This window comes from Tursiops truncatus, chromosome 1 (assembly GCF_011762595.2).
Source record: "Tursiops truncatus isolate mTurTru1 chromosome 1, mTurTru1.mat.Y, whole genome shotgun sequence".
Classification (NCBI taxonomy): domain Eukaryota; kingdom Metazoa; phylum Chordata; class Mammalia; order Artiodactyla; family Delphinidae; genus Tursiops; species Tursiops truncatus.
The window spans coordinates 41,020,342-41,036,751 of NC_047034.1; the positions used below are offsets into that span (position 1 = coordinate 41,020,342).

The following is a 16,410-nucleotide window of genomic DNA, read 5'->3' on the forward strand; positions in this document are numbered from 1 at the left end:
GTTCTTCTTTCCCTAGTTGCTTTAAGTGTAAGGTTAGATTGTTTATTTGAGATTTTTCTTGTTTCTTGAGGTGAGGTTGAATTGCTATAAACTTCCCTCTTAGAACTGCTTTTGCTGTGTCCCATAGGTTTTGGGTCGTCATGTTTTCATTGTCATTTGTTTCTAGGTATTTTTAATTTCCTCTTTGGTGTCTTCAGTGATCTCTTGGTTATTTAGTAGCATGCTGTTTAGCCTCCATGTATTTGTGATTTTTTTCAGTTGTTTTTCTGTAATTGATTTCTAATCTCATAGCCTTGTTGTTGGAAAAGATGCTTGATACGATTTCAGTTTTCTTAAGCTTTCCAAGGCTTGATTTGTGACCCAAGATGTATCTATCCTGGAGAATCTTCTGTGTGCACTGAGAAGAAAGTGTATTCTGCCACTTTCGGGTGGACTCTCCTATAAATATCAATTAAATCTATTTGGTCTATTGTGTCATTTAAAGCTTGTGTTTCCTTATTTATTTTCTGTTTGGATGATTTGTCCGTTGCTGTAAGTGGGGTGTTAAAATCCCCTACAATTATTGTGTTACTGTTGATTTCTCCTTTTATGGTTAGCATTTGCCTTATATATTGAAGTGCTCTTATGTTGGGTGTATAAATATTTATAATTGTTATATCTTCTTTTTGGATTGCTCCCTTGATCATCATGTAGTGTCTTTCCTTATCACTTGTAACAGTCTTTATTTTAAAGTCTATTTTATCTGATATGACTGTTGTTACTCCAGGTTTCTTTTGATTTCCATTTGCATGGAATATCTTTTTCCGTCACCTCACTTTCAGTCTGTATGTGTCCCTATGTCTGAAGTAGGTCTCTTGTAGACAGCATATATATACAGGTCATGTTTTTGTATCCATTCAGCCAGTCTGTGTCTTTTGGTTGGGGCATTTAATCCATTTACATTTAAGGTATTTATTGATATGTATGTTCCTATTACCATTTTCTTAATTATTTTAGGTTTGTTTCTGTGGGTCTTTTTCTTCACCTAGAGAAGTTCCTCTAGCATTTGTTGTAAAGCTGGTTTGGTGGTGCCAAATTCTCTTAACTTTTGCTTGTCTGTAAAGGTTTTAATTTCTCCATCAAATCTGAATGAGATCCTTGCTGGGTAGAGTAATCTTGGTTGTAAGTTTTCCTCTTTCATTACTTAAAGTATACCCTGCCACTCCCTTCTGGCCTGCAGAGTTTCTGCTGAAAAACCAGCTGATAACCTCATGGGGATTCCCTTGTATGTTATTTTTTGCTTTTCCCTTGCTGCTTTAAATATTTTTTTTCTTTGAATTTAATTTTTGATAGTTTGATTAATATGTGTGTTGGTGTGTTTCTCCTAGGGTTTATCCTGTATGGGACTCTTTGTGCTTCCTGGGCTTGGGTGGCTATTTCCTTTTCCACATTAGGGAAGTTTTTGACTATAATCTCTTCGAATATTTTCTCAGACCCTTCCTTTTTCTGTTCTTCTGGGACCCCTATAATTCGAATGTTGGTGCGTTTAGTGTTGTCCCAGAGGTCTCTGAGATTGTCTTCAATTCTTTTCATTCTTTTGTCTTTATTCTGCTCCTCGGCAGTTATTTCCACCATTCTGTCTTCCAGCTCATTCATTCTTCTGCCTCAGTTATTCTGCTGTTGATTCCTGCTAGTGTATTTTTAATTTCATTTATTGTGTTGTTCACCTCTGTTTGTTCTTTAGTTCTTCTAGGTCTTTCTTAAATATTTCTTGTATTTTCTTGATCTGTGCCTCCATTCTGTTTCTGAGATTTTGGATCATTTGTACTATCATTACTCTGAATTCTTTTTCAGGTAGGTTGCTTATTTCCTCTTCATTTATTGGGTCGTAGGTTTTTACTTTGCTCCTTTATCTGTAACATGGTTTTTTGTTGTCTCATTTTTTTTTTTTTTTTTTTTTATGGGTGGGACTGTGTTCCTGTCTTACTGGTTGTTTGGCCTGAGGCTTCCAGCACTGGAGTTTGTATGCTGTTGGGTAGAGCCAGGCGTTGGTGGTGAGATGAGGACCTCCAGGAGACCTCAGTCTGATTAATATTCCTTGGGGTCTGAGGTTCTCTGTTAGTCCAGTGGTTCGGACTCAGAGCTCCTAGCACAGGGGCTCAGGCCCAACCCCTAGCCCGTGAACCAAGATCCCGCAAGCCACGCGGGGTGGCAAAGAAAAAAAAAGGGAGGAGACAATAACAAAGAGTAAAATATAAATAAGATTAGAAAACTAACAGATATGTTATAAAAAATAAAAATATAGATGAAACAATAACAAGATAAGACAGATCTACAGTAGCAAGAAAGAGGGAAAAGAAAAACAAGCAGAAAAGGCCTTAGTTGTAGGGGGTGGGGCTTAGGCAGCGGTTTGGATTAAGTGGGGATGGGGTCTAGGTTTAGGACCCACAGCCCTGGGAGGATGGGGGCGGGGCATAGGCTCAGTGCAGCCAGAGGGGCCCTGGAGTGCCTCTGGCCTCAGAGTGTGGATGATGAGGTCCAGGACCTCAGCAGGGTCCCCAGGGTCGGATTGGTTGGGGAAATGTTAGCCGCGCTTCTCCCCGCTGATCCTCCCATCCCAGAGTGTCCCTCCCCGTTCGCCTCTACTCTTCTCCCCCCCTCCCCCTGCCACGCCCCTAGGACCCACATGGCTGGAGGGGATCTTGGATGATCGAGGACCAGGCCCGGGACCCCAGCAGGCTCCCCGGGCCCAAGTGGGCAGGGGAAACACTAGGCACGTTCCCCCCGATCCTCCATTCCTGGAGGGTCCCTTGTCTTCCTCTCTCCTTTCCCCCCACCACCTTGCTCCCATGCCCCTACGGCTCACACGGTTGGAGGGTGCCCTGCAAGGTAGAGGACCAGGCCGGGGAGCCCAGCAGGCCTCCCGGGGCCTGCCTAGGTGGGGGAAATGCAAGCTGCGTTACCTCCCTGATCCTCCGATCCCTGAGGGTCCCTCCCCGTTCGCCTCTCCTCTTCTTTCCCCACCATCCCTCCCACACCCCCAGGACCCACATGGCCAGAAGTGGCCTTGGAGGGCAGAGAACCTGGCCTGGGACCCCAGCAGGCTTCCCAGGGCCCGATTGGGCAGGGGAAACGCTAGCCGCTTTCCCCTCTGATCCTCTGAACCCCCAAGGGTCTCTGAAGGCTTGGGAACCCCTTCCCTCCCCCAGCCACCCCTCAGGGGTGCTGTTCCCATTTGGCCTCTACTTCTCCTCCCCCCTTGCTCCCCCCTACGTCCTACCTTATCACTTGGGGGTTCCTCCTGTCCCCTTGGGTGTTTAGGTCCCCCACCAGCATCTGGTTAGGTGCCCTAGTTGTGGGGGGATGCAAACTCTGCGTCCTCCCACTCTGCCATCTTGACCCCGCCCCCCACAGCAGTAATTTCTTAAAGGTTTAATTGCATTATGGAATCTGAAACCCTGTCAATGAACCTTTGGTACTTTGTTATATTAAAATCCATTAGTCTGGGGACTTCCCTGGTGGTGCAGTGGTTAAGAATCTGCCTGCCAATGCAGGGACATGGGTTCGATCCCTGGTCCGGGAAGATCCCATATGCTGCAGAGCAACTAAGCCCATGGGCCACAACTACTGAGTCTGTGCTCTAGAGCCTGTGAGCCACAACTACTGATCACATGCACCACAACTACTGAAGCCCACACGCCCTAGAGCCCGTGCTCTCCAACTGCTAAGCCCACGTGCTGCAATTACTGAAGCCCATGCGCTGTAGGACCTGCGTGCCGCAACTATGGAGCCTGCGTGCTGCAGCTGCTGAAGCCCGCACTCCTAGAGCCCGTGATTCTCAGCAAGAGAAGCCACCACAATGAGAAGCCCGCACATCTCAACGAAGAGTAGCCCCCACTCACCACAACTAGAGAAAGCCCATGTGAAGCAACGAAGACCCAATACAGGCAAAAAAAAAAAAAAACGTAAAAAATTAAAGAAAAAACCATCTGGTCTGTCTTAGATTTGAATGGATATTTTACTTATGCATGAGCTTGTAACATCATGCATTGATCATTTGAAAAAGATTGGTTCCTTGAGTTATGCAGATCTTGAAAATGTTGACCCATTTCATTATATATCAAAAATTGTTAATATCATCACAGATCTCTAAAGGAAATTTTTTAAGTATTACGAAGCTGTCAAGCTTATAGTGAATTGACAGCTTGAATTTCATCACTGAAAACAATGCCATTGGTTGTTTTACTTGAAGTGTTAGGCTCAGTTTATTTTTGAGAGAATATTTGTCAAATATCCAAGTCTGAGTAGTTATAGTTTTTTTTTACCCATAGACTTTTAAAAAGAAATGGTCTCAGGGACTTCCCTGGTGGTCCAGTGGTAAAGAATCCACCTTGCAATGCAGGGGACACAGGTTCGATCCCTGGTCAGGGAACTGGAACAGGCAACTAAGCCCGTGTGCCACAACTACTGAGCTCTCATGTCTCACCTAGAGCCCACATGCCACAGACTACAGAGCCCTCTGGAACCTGCACGTCACAACTACATAAGAGAAAACCTGCACGCCACAACTAGAGAGAAGCCCGCGCACCACAACAAAGAGCCTGCACGCTGCAACTAAGACCAGACGCAGCCAAAAATAAAGAAAAAAAATAGAAATGGTCTCAAGGATTGAGGTTTAATAAAGTTAATAATTTTTACTGCTTCATCAAGGACATTCTCACGTGAAACTGGCATTTAAAAAAATTTAATATGAGTGAGTGGCAATAAGGAATATGATTACTAGTAAGTATAGTTTGGTGTCATTGTCTTGATTCATGCCAAGAGGTCAGCAGTTTTACTGCCATTGCTTTTAGATTATCAGTGCAAATGTCAATGTGGTGAAAAATGCAACTTCTGTCTTGGTATTATTATGAAAATGGTTTTGACCTTGTTGATCCCTTAAAAGGCCCTCGGGGGGACCCCCAGCTGTCTGTGGACCAAACTTTGAGAACACACAGCACATATATGAACACACATATATGTATATACACATGGGTTTCCTTGAAGCATTTTCAATACTGACATTGAATTTTCTCACTGTGTGATTCTATGGATGTGCCATAATTTAGCCAATAAATAGAATTCTGCAGCTATTTGAGATAGACTGATATAGAAAGATGTCCAATATATATTTTTAAGATACAGAAAACAAATGTTGCGTAGCAATATGTTTTGTAAGATCCCATCTGTGTTTAAATAGACATACATATTTGTGTGAAGTCATACCTAATGTGTATAACCTGTGATGATGTGGGTGGAGGGATATTTTTACTTTCTGCCTTATATGTTCTGTACTGTGGAATTCAACTGCACCCAAGTAGCTGTAACTTTAATGTTGGGAGATGTACAGCCCGGCTTCTTAAACAATAAGCGTGTCACTGGGTGAAAGGGAGTGGCTTCTGAATTGGTTGAGGTTCTTAGCTATTGTTGTCGTTGCTAGTGGATTATTTTCAGCTTTTCTCCACATCCTTATATATTAAAGAGTGAAATTTTCTTATTAATCTTAGTAAGTGAGCAATTTATCTCTTTCAATAAATGGTACAGTCCATTTGTAATACTTATAGTTGCAGTGAACCTTGCAGGCAGCAGCTGTGGTTGTATGGAGGGAAGTGTTGGTTAATCATCTGTCTTTTAGCTATTCTCACATTTTTAGTACATAAGCCTCAGCTGCAAAAGAGAGTCCTATTGTAATTTACAGAACCATTGGATATGTAGTTACTCTTCTAGTGTTACAGTGAAAAGAACATGCCTTTTGGAGTCAGATAGATTTAGGCCCAAATCTTCTCTCCATTATTTACTTAACGGTGTGATCTTGTACAAATTAACGTCTGAGCCTATTTTGTTATTGGTGAGTTAGGGATTATAGCTTCCTGTTCTGAGGATCATATCTGTAGTGTGTATATAGCCCAGTGCTCGACACAACGTCAGCTACTGTTAGCGCTCATCTGTTGCTCGGTCTGCCTTTCCTCTAATATACTGCACTTTCTCTGTCTCCTTCTTCAGTGTTGCACTGTTCCACTGAGAACGTTCTGGTTAGCCTTTAAGATTTTTAGCTGTCTCATCTTCTAGGAAGTTCTGTTTCCTTTAGGCTGAGTTAGTTGTTTTCCCCTTGTGGTTCTACATCTCACCAATATGACACTTAACTCATTTTATTTTTCTCCAATTTTTTTTAACTTGTAGAATTTTCAAATTTACCAAAAGACCCTAAAGAACAGTGTAGTGAACACTTATATACCTTTTGTCCAAGTTCACTGATGAACATTTTGCCACATTTTCCTGTATCTCTGTGTGTGTGTATCATTTTTTTACTGAAGCACTTGAGAATAAGTTGGAGATATTGTGACATTTCATCCCTACTTCCCATATTTCCCCTATAGTCACAATACCATATTATTCAAGGAATTTAGCACTCAAGGAATTTAGCATTGATATAATACTATTATCAAATATGTAGTCAATATTCAGATTTTTCCAGTTATTCTAAAAATGTTTTTTTTTAGATTTTTTTCTTTTTTGGATCCAGGATTATGCCTCTAGGTTTGTTTCTTTAATCTAGACTATTCCTTATGCATTTTTTTTGGTCTTTCATGACATTGACATTTTTAAAGAGTATGAGACAGTTGTTTTGTAGGTTTCACCATCTTGATCTGATTGTTTTCTCATGATTAGATCATTGTTTTTTGTTTGCTTTGTTCCATCTCTCGTCACACTATGATTTCCTATGAGAAAGGCAAAGCAGTTCCTGACAGATCTAAGAAAGAACTGGCCCGACACTACCTATTTGGTTGACTTTGGTGTTTCTTAAAGTTGGCCTGGCTGTGCTGTTCTTCTGTTGAATGTAAGCAGTTTCACAGAACAGGAACATTAGACAAGGCCACTCTGTGTCCTTGGATCAAGACTAAAACGAGACCACTCTGTAATCATGTCTGAACACAGACAAAAACATTTTTCAAATCACAAAAATGATCAAGCATATCTTCATCCTGGCTATCGTGATGACTACAGCTTTTTTCTTATAAATCACAGCCTTAGCCTCTGTTCATTCTTCTTGCCTCATAGTAAGATTTATTAAAATCATAGAATCATAGAATTAGATAGAATTAACAGAATCATAGAATTACTTCTACTTCCTGACAGCATCCAAGCCAGGGCAAACAAAGCCCCACTTCTTTGAATCTTTCCCCAAAGCACCTAACACAGGCTCAAATCCTTAAGTCCTTTATAACACCCTCTTAGTGAAATGCCTCAGGTTTCTCCATAGTATACTTTCTCGGAGTCTTAAATCCAGCTTGTTTAACTAGAAGTATGTTCTTGGTGCTGTTGACTAGAGGGAATTCACACCTGAGAACGTTGGCCTCCCTCTTTTTCTTTTTACTCTGTGAATGAATTTTTAATACAGTTAAGAATTAGCACCAAGCTTTTCTGGCTAGTTTCTTACTGGTCAAGGATAACTTTTAGTTTTTTATAATCAGTTTTTGGTCACCGGCATTTGCATTTAAAAAAAGTGAACGCTGCTTTCAGGAGGTGTTCTATGTAATTAAAAAACAGAGAGAAAATCTCAAAGGTAGCTTATAAATCAAAGAGAGAGACTTTATTTCCGATGCTTTACCAGCTTTGTTAGAAGGTTTTGGTTTAATTTTCCTTTTGCAGCTTTTAATAGCAGACCACTGTTCAGTAATTTGGAGGTGGTGGAGTGGCTTAAAGATAATATGTACATACTCACACACAAATAATATAGTATGTAATATGTAATATTGTATAATAAACCTCAGGAAAAATTTGTTTTACATTTTCTATCACAATTACGTATAAATTTTCTACTCTGTTCACAGGAAAATAAAAAAATTTCCATTCCTGTGAATGGAAATTTAAAGCACTGTTAAGAGAAGCACGTGTTTATTAATTTCGCTTTGTTGTTGCCTTTTAAGGGAGGTTGATGATATTAAAAGATTAACAATTTGAGAATAGCCATTAATGTGTTGTCTACCATTAGAATCTTGCTAACTCTTAATCTAATTTTCAAATTAGGTGGCTTTGTAACATATATTAGGGCCAGTAGTTACTGCATTAAAATTCATCTGCTTATCTTCGTGCTGCCAATACTGTTTTTTGTTGTTGTTATTTTGAAATATCTTAGGAACAAAGAAGTGAACATGTTCTTTCATCATATTAGTTCTGATGATAGGATTCAGTGTAATTGAACCTTTTAATGCATTAGCCTTTAATTTTGGTTTTATTCCATTCTGAAAAATGTTCTAATTCATCTCTGCTTGTCCAAGTTTAGTGGAATAGAAATGCATAGATCAATAGAAATATAACAAAGACACACTTTTGACATGTTTATTCTATTTAGAAGTGATATGCTTGTTGCTTAAGCATTTAAATCTAGTTTAATAGGGAGGTGGGATGAGTCATTGATCACACTAGGATTAAAGCAGCTAATTTTTTATGTATTTGTTTCAGCCAGTAAATGAGACTTTTTTAGGATATCATCAAATATTAGGAAGTTTTTCATTAAAATTTTTCAACAAGTTGTTAGTTCATTTAAAGATAATATCAGGTGGTCTTGTGGGTTGAAGCATAATATAATATGTGCATTTTCTGGATTTCTGTTCTGAGATTGCAGATGCTCACATAAATACTAATTTACAGGTACTGCAGTTTACTTTTTTGTTTACAGGACAAACATGTTGGACAATAATCATAAGCACCGATGCATACTTAATTTATTATTTAGGCAAAACAAGGAATAACGGACATTTAGCTGTCATTTTAACCTGTTTGGCCTGCGGTTTTTTTCCCAAGATTGAATATCTTAGATTGTTTTCAGGCCACAGAATTTGCTCTACATGTTACGGCTCTTAGAAGTTTGTTTCCAGATAATATTATTGATCGGAATGCTAGCAGCGTCATTTTAGATGTGTTTTTTGTCATTGGAAGAATTTAATTTAATGTAATTGTTGCGTATGAACTGGGAACTAATAGGAAAGTAGATTTAGCATAATGGATTATATTAGGTTTGGTTACTTGTGACAAAACTTAAAACCAGATAGACGTCAATTTTTTTCTCATGGCATAAGCTCTGGAGGTAGGCTATGCAGGGCAGCATAGGAGGCAGGGCAGCTCCAAAGTAATCAGGAATCCAAGCTCCTGCCTTGTTGCTATGTCATTTTAACCTCCCACATCATAGTCCTTCTTGGAAAGGGAAAAGGAGATAGAAGAAAAAGCGGGAGGTGGGGAGGTGAGGGTGTATATCAATTGTCTCTTAAAGAGATTTCTGGTAATCTGCAAAATAACCATTGTTTATGTGTTATTGGCCAGAATTTAGTCCGTGTCCACATGTAACTGCAAGGCAAGATGGAAATTATAGTTGTTTTTTTTTTTCCCTGGGCCGCCATGTACCTAGTTAGAAATTGGGGATTATTTTACTTAGAAAGAAGGCGAGAACAGATATGGGGATAGCAGCTGGCTATCTCAAAGTAAATGAAGTAGCATACTGAATGTTAGGAATCCTCTAATTGATTGCCACTTGCCTGCTAACCTTTACTGGGCCTGGGCTCTTTGAGGATGCTGATACAAGTTACAGATCTTTTCCCTAGAAAAATGTATCTGTGGACATATGTGTGGAGTTTTGTAGGATTGTTGTAACCCATCCATTAAGCATAGGGAGTTGTTTATGGACCCACTGTTAAAATTTCTTTTTCTTTCTTTCTTTTTTTGTCTGTGTCGGGTCTGGCGGCACGTGGGATCTTCGTTGCGGCACGTAGTCTTCTCTCTAGTTGTGGTGTGCAGGTTTTCTCTTCTCTGGTTGTGGCGCGCAGGCTCCAGAGTGCATGGGCTCTGTAGTTGTGGCATGCGTGTTCCAGAGCGCATGTGCTCTGTAGTTTGTGGCACGTGTGCTCTCTAGTTGTGGCATGCATGCTCAATAGTTGTGGTGCACGGCTTAGTTTCCCTGCAGCACGTGGGATCTTAGTTCCCCGACCCGGGATTGATTGGAAGGTGGATTCTTTACCACTGGACCACCAGGGAAGTCCCTAAAATTTCTTATCAGTGAAAGATGACTATCTTCTAGGATAGAATGTTCCACCGTAAGATAGTTCTTTGTGTTAGAAAGTATTTCTATGCTTTTATTATTCAGTCATACAGTCAACAAAAATATATTAGCATGTTCTATATGCCAGACACTATGATGGTATTTGAAGATTTTTTTTTTTTTTTATTTGAAGATTTACAGACACCATGATTGGTTTATTAAGTATTAAGTGCTTACTATGTGCCTGGTATGGAACTGCTCATTTTAAGTACATTGCTCATTTTCTCCATTTTGTAAATTAGGAAATAATCTGCCTAAGATTTTATAGCTAGTGAATGATAGAGCAAGTAGTTTGAACCCAGGTCTAACTCTATAACCATTTCTTTTAGTTACCATGAAGTAGACATTTCACCATAAGCATGAGACACATTGAGCTGAGGTATTTAGTGGTTCAGTTTCAAATTCTTGCTGTGGGTAGTATAACTAGGAATCTCTCTCTCTCTCTCTCTCTTTTATCTTTAGGTTGACAAACATTTTTAATGTGATCATGCTACCTTGCTTATTTACATTCCATAGAAAAAACCTGTTCACTTTGTATAAAACATTGTTAACCATTTTAAGGTGATAACATGATTAAAATCAAAATGCTTGAACCTCAATCTGTTATTTTTCCACAAAGTCTACTTATTATGTCCAGTTTTTTAGCTGGGATATAGTATAATCTTACACATAAGGGCTGGTTTTAAATTAAAGTGTGTTGGATTAGATGTGACATTTACTAGTTTAGAACATCTTTTTTGTAATTATGTGTTTTTACAATATAGTTGAGCATTTTGAAACAGATTTCCCCATAAACAAGGGAGAGTAGAGAGTTGGCACAAATTTAGTTAGCACACCAAAATTTAATCATTAATTGTGTTTCTGAGTGGGTGGAAAATAGAGGTGATATTTTAAAAAGTAAAAAATAAATTTCCTTACTTTATAGTTATATTAAATACTTGTTGAGCTACTGCAGGAAGTATGGCACTGCAAAAGTACCTTCTTTTCTCTTTGTACTCTCAGATGTAGTTTAATGCTTTGACTAAAGCAAGTGAGGGCTCTGTTTTAATCCTTCTGTTTCTTTTTTTCCTCCCTTTCTTTCATTTGCTTCTTTGTAGTGATAACTGCAAAGAAGTTGACTTATTTCCAATAAGTTGTGGTGCCTATAACTAGGAATCTCTTTATACCTCAGTTTTCTATTAACATTTTGCAAAGCCACTTAAGTACGGGATGTGTTACTCTTTTGACTTTGTATTTTTTTGAACCTAAATTGCAATCAGTATGATACATGGCATGTGACAAATGCCAACCAGTAATCTTATCTGAGAGTAGTACAAAATGGTCATATTTGAAAATATCTTATCAGCATTCAAACTGTATATATCATTAAAAAAATTCTTTGAAAACCACCTTTCGATCACCTTGCAAACCAGAGCTCACTGTGCTGTGTGTGTTCTTTTTTTTCTCACAAGTGTGCTTTCATGTACACTGACAGCATCACACATGGAATTTGCCTTGAAAGCTTTTTGCTTCAAGCTGAGGTTTTTGACCCCACTGACATACAGATGTTCTCGTAATTTTCTCTCTTCAGCTCCGTTTATAAATCAAAAAAGAGTGGGAAAGGGAAAATTATATGAGTAATTACAGTATTAAATTACTATAGAAAAGCATTTGAGTTCTTTATTAATTCTGCTTTCAACTTTAGTTTCAGATTACCAGCTTCTTAAATGGTAAGTTTTTTATATTGACAGGCTTTAGATTATCACTGCATTATTTATTTACTAGTTGACACCTCTGCCTCTTGTTTTATCAGAAACATTATTTTCTTTTCTGGTGGGAGCACTACTGATTCCAATTGTAGAGACTAGATTTGACTTCAGAAGGTTGCCTGATAAGCAGAGCAAATAGGCAATGATAGGCCTGCTGCTGCTTTCTAAATTGTGAACATAAACTAACATAAATCAGTGTTTGATCTTTCTTTCCTTAAGTGTTGATTCTTATTTAATTCTAGGACGATTTGATGAAACTGTTATTGAAGAGAGGAGACAGTGTGCTGAAGATCTGCTACAGTTCTCTGCCAATATTCCTGCTCTTTATAACAGTAAACAGCTTGAAGATTTTTTCAAGGTTTGGTGTTCTTTCTGGAATATTTTGTATTTTATTAAATGTCTTTGTTTTCTAATTTGTAGTAAAGCAAGATTCAAGTTGTTTTTAAAACAAAATGTCATTTACTTTTGAATTTCATAATTCACTAAAATAAGTAGACGTTAATAGCTAAATAACAATGTCTATGGCATGTCTTCTGTTTCTCATGTAGAACTGTATATAATTTTCGATTCACAGATTTAAAAAAATTGATGCCGAGGGTTTAGAGGTTATCTAATTTACTCCATCATAATTGAAATACATTAAAATGTTTAAATATGATGAAACTCCAGTAGTTATCTTCACTTTTTGAGGTGTCTTTCAGTAGTAGGCTTCTTTTCTGTTAGTCTATATTAAATTTGTTCTAATTAGACTAAGCTATGTAAAGATAGAGCAAAAATAGTCACCGTACAACTTAAAGAGGTAGACTAGTACAAGTTGTATTGCCACAGATGTTTGGATAGTAGTGTTTTAAGTTTCTTGACATGTAATGCCTTCATTCTGCGTTCATTATCATTTTAAATAATAATTTTCTAGCTTATTTTGTATTGAAACTGTGCTAGTTGTCGGTTAATATCAATGTCTTTATTTATAATGTTAATGTCTTTTCCTATTTCATTTAGCTCTCTAGAAAAAAACTAGATGATTGTGCCATAATTATTTTTTCCCTTCTTTAACTAAAAATCTACTCAATTGTATATATGTCATTTCTTAAACCATATAGGCAGCAAGGTATATGAGGATCTTACAAAAGGATATAGCAAAGGATCTACAAAAGGAATTTATTTTTTATGACCTATTTTAGTTTACTGAAGGAAGTTGATCTTTTGAAAGATATTATAAACTTACGACTTAGAGTAGTAGAAAAGTTTGTAGTAACAATAAGATTCTTGCTGACTGACTTAATTGCTTAATTTTTCATTACTCTGCAAACGTGGCTGAGATGATAAATTTGGCTTCTGCTCATGACCTAATGCAGATATTTAGGATAAAAGGCTGCGTTGGGTCTTCGTTGCTGCACGTGGGCTTTCTCTAGTTGTGGCGAGTGGGGGCTGCTCTTCATTGTGGTGTGTGGGCTTCTCATCGTGGTGGCTTCTCTTGCTGTGGAGCATGGGCTCTAGGCGCGCAGGCTTCAGTAGTTGTAGCACGCAGGCTCAGTAGTTGTAGCACGCGGGCTCAGTAGTTGCGGCTCCCGGACTCTAGTGCGCAGGCTCAGTAGTTGTGGTACACAGGCTTAGTTGCTCTGTGGCATGTGGGATCTTCCCGGACCAGGGCTCGAACCTGTGTCCCTGCGTTGGCAGGTGGGTTTTTAACCACTGTGCCACCAGGGAAATCCCATGGCAGCATTAGTAAGCAAGAAGAATATTGCTCTATAGAAATTGTGAAAGGCAGTCTTGGAAATTAACACATGCCAAGGGCTAAAAAAGGGATATAGAGGTCAGATCATAGACTGAACAATTTAAATGAAAGCTAGCTGCTCATTCTATTTCTTTTGGGTCTGGAAATTCCTAATTGTAACTGTTGCCGGAAGACACTTATTTTTAGGCTTTGTGGAATGAGAAACGAAAGGAAGAAAAAATCGGGCAGTTTAAGAGAAGTCAAGCTAGTCTTGGAAAATATTTGGAAATATCTTAAGCAGTGTGCTTGGCAGGAGAGAGATACTGATTTGGTAATATCACAACAGTGATGCTTAGTTTCTTTACGTAGAGATCAGTAAATATGGTCTTTGAAGGTTATTTAGCTGCAGGTAAACAATAACAACAGCAAAACTCACCATATTATCTTAAACAAGAAAAGGGTTTATTTGTCTCATACAACAAAGTTTCTTTTTCCACATATATATATATTTTTAAATTCAGGTATAGTTGATTTACAACATTATATAAGTTTCAGGTGTACAACATAGTGATTCACAATTTTTAAAGGTTTTACTCCGTTTATAATCATTATAAAATATTGGCTACATTCCCTGTGTTGTACAGTATATCCTGGTAGCTTATTTATTTTATACATAGTAGTTTGTACCTCTGAATCCCCTACTCCTATTTTGCTCCTCCCCCTTTTCCTCTCCCCAGTCATAATCACTGTTTCTCTCTATCTGAGTCTGTTTCTTTTTTGTTATATTCATCAGTTTGTTTTATTTTTTAGATTTCACATATAAATGATATCATACTGTATTTTTCTTTCTCTTTCTGAGTTATTTCACTAAACATAACACCCTCCGAGTCCATCCATGTTGTTGCAAATGGCAAAATTTCATCCTTTTTTATGGCTGAGTAGTATTCTATTGTATATGTACACCACATCTTCTTTATCTGTTCATCTGTTGTTGGACACTTAGGTTGCTTCTATATCTTGCCCATTGTAAATAATGCTACTCTGAACATTGGGGTGCATATATCTTTTTTTTTAAACATCTTTGTTGGAGTATAATTGCTTTATGGTGTTGTGTTAGTTTCTGCTGTACAACAAAGTGAATCAGCTATATGCATACTTATACCCCCATATCCCCTCCCTCTTGCGTCTCCCTCCCTCCCTCCCTATCCCACCCCTCTAGATGGTCACAAAGCACCGAGCTGATCTCCCTGTGCCGTGCAGCTGCTTCCCACTAGCTATATATATTACATTTGGTAGTGTGTATATGTCCATGCCACTCTCTCACTTCATCCCAGCTTCCCCTTCCCCCTCCCTGTGTCCTCAAGTCCGTTCTCTATGTCTGTGTCTTTATTCCTGTCCTGCCCCTAGGTTCATCAGAACTATTTTTTTTTAGATTGCATATATATATGTGTGTGTTAGCATATGGTATTTGTTCTCTTTCTGACTTACTTCACTCTGTATGACAGACTCTAGGTCCATCCACCTCACTATAGATCAAGACAGTATGGTACCAGCACAAAAACAGAAATATAGATCAATGGAACAGGATAGAAAGCCCAGAGATAAACCCACACACATATGGTCACCTTATCTCTGATAAAGGAGGCAAGAGTATACAATGGAGAAAAGACAGCCTCTTCAATAAGTGGTGCTGGGAAAACTGGATAGCTACATGGAAAAGAATGAAATTAGAACACTCCCTAATACCATACACAAAAATAAACTCAAAATGGATTAAAGACCTAAATGTAAGGCCAGAGACTATAAAACTCTTAGAGGAAAACATAGGCAGAACACTCTATGACATAAATCATATATCTTTTTGAATTATGTTTTTGTTTTTTTTGGATGTATTGGAACTGCTGGGTCATATGGTAGTTCTGTTTTTAGTTTTTCGAGAAACCTCCACACTGTTTTCTTCAGTTGCAACACCAATTTACATTCCCATCAGCAGTGCACAGGGTTCCCTTTTTTCCACATCCTTGCTAACTAACATTTATTATTTGTGGTCTTTTTGATGATAGCCATTCTGACAGGGTGAGGTGATGTCTCATTGTGGTTTTGATTTGCATTTCTCTCATGATTAATGATGTTAAGCATCTTTTCATGTGCCTGTTGGCCATCTGTATGTCTTTGGAAAAATGTCTATTCAGGTCTTCTGCCCACTTTTTAATTGGGTTGACTGTTTTTTTGATGTTGAGTTGTATGAGCTCTTTATGTATTTTGGATATTAACCCCTTATTGGTCATATCATTTGCAAGTGTTTTCTCCCAGTCAGTAGGTTGTCTTCTCATTTTGTTGATGGTTTGCTTTGCTAGCTAGTGGGAAGCAGCGGCATAGCACAGGGAGATCAGCTCGGTGCTTTGTGACCGCCTGGAGGGGTGGGATAGGGAGGGTGGGAGGGAGGGAGACGCAAGCGGGAAGAGATATGGGAACATATGTATATATATAACTGATTCATTTTGTTGTGAAGCTGAAACTAACATACCATTGTAAAGCAATTATACTCCAATAAAGATGTTAAAAAAAAAAAAGATAAAAAAAAAAAGCTTTTTAGTTTAATTAGGTTCCGTTTGTTTATTTTTGCTTTTGTTTCCTTTGCCTTTGGAAATGGATCCAAAAAAATATTGCTATGATTTATGTCAAAGAATGTTCCACCTGTGTATTCTTCTAGGAGTTTTATAGTTTCCAGTCTAACATTTAAGTCTTTAATCCATTTTGAGTTTATTTCTGTATATAGTGTGAGAAAATGTTCTAATTTCATTTCATATAGAAAACATATATCAGATAGATATTGA

At 38.2% G+C, this 16,410-nt stretch overlaps 1 protein-coding gene across 7 annotated transcripts in view; it reads left to right on the top strand.

Annotated features, from left to right (window-relative positions):
• RPS6KC1 (ribosomal protein S6 kinase C1) overlaps positions 1 to 16,410 on the top strand; it is a 217,607-nt gene that overhangs the window by 52,284 nt on the left and 148,913 nt on the right. For all 7 annotated transcript variants that reach the window (XM_019918312.3, XM_019918311.3, XM_019918315.3 and 4 more), the window contains one exon: positions 12,102 to 12,217. In XM_019918312.3, the coding sequence (XP_019773871.1) occupies positions 12,102 to 12,217 (116 nt within the window). The remainder of the gene's footprint in view (positions 1 to 12,101; positions 12,218 to 16,410) is intronic.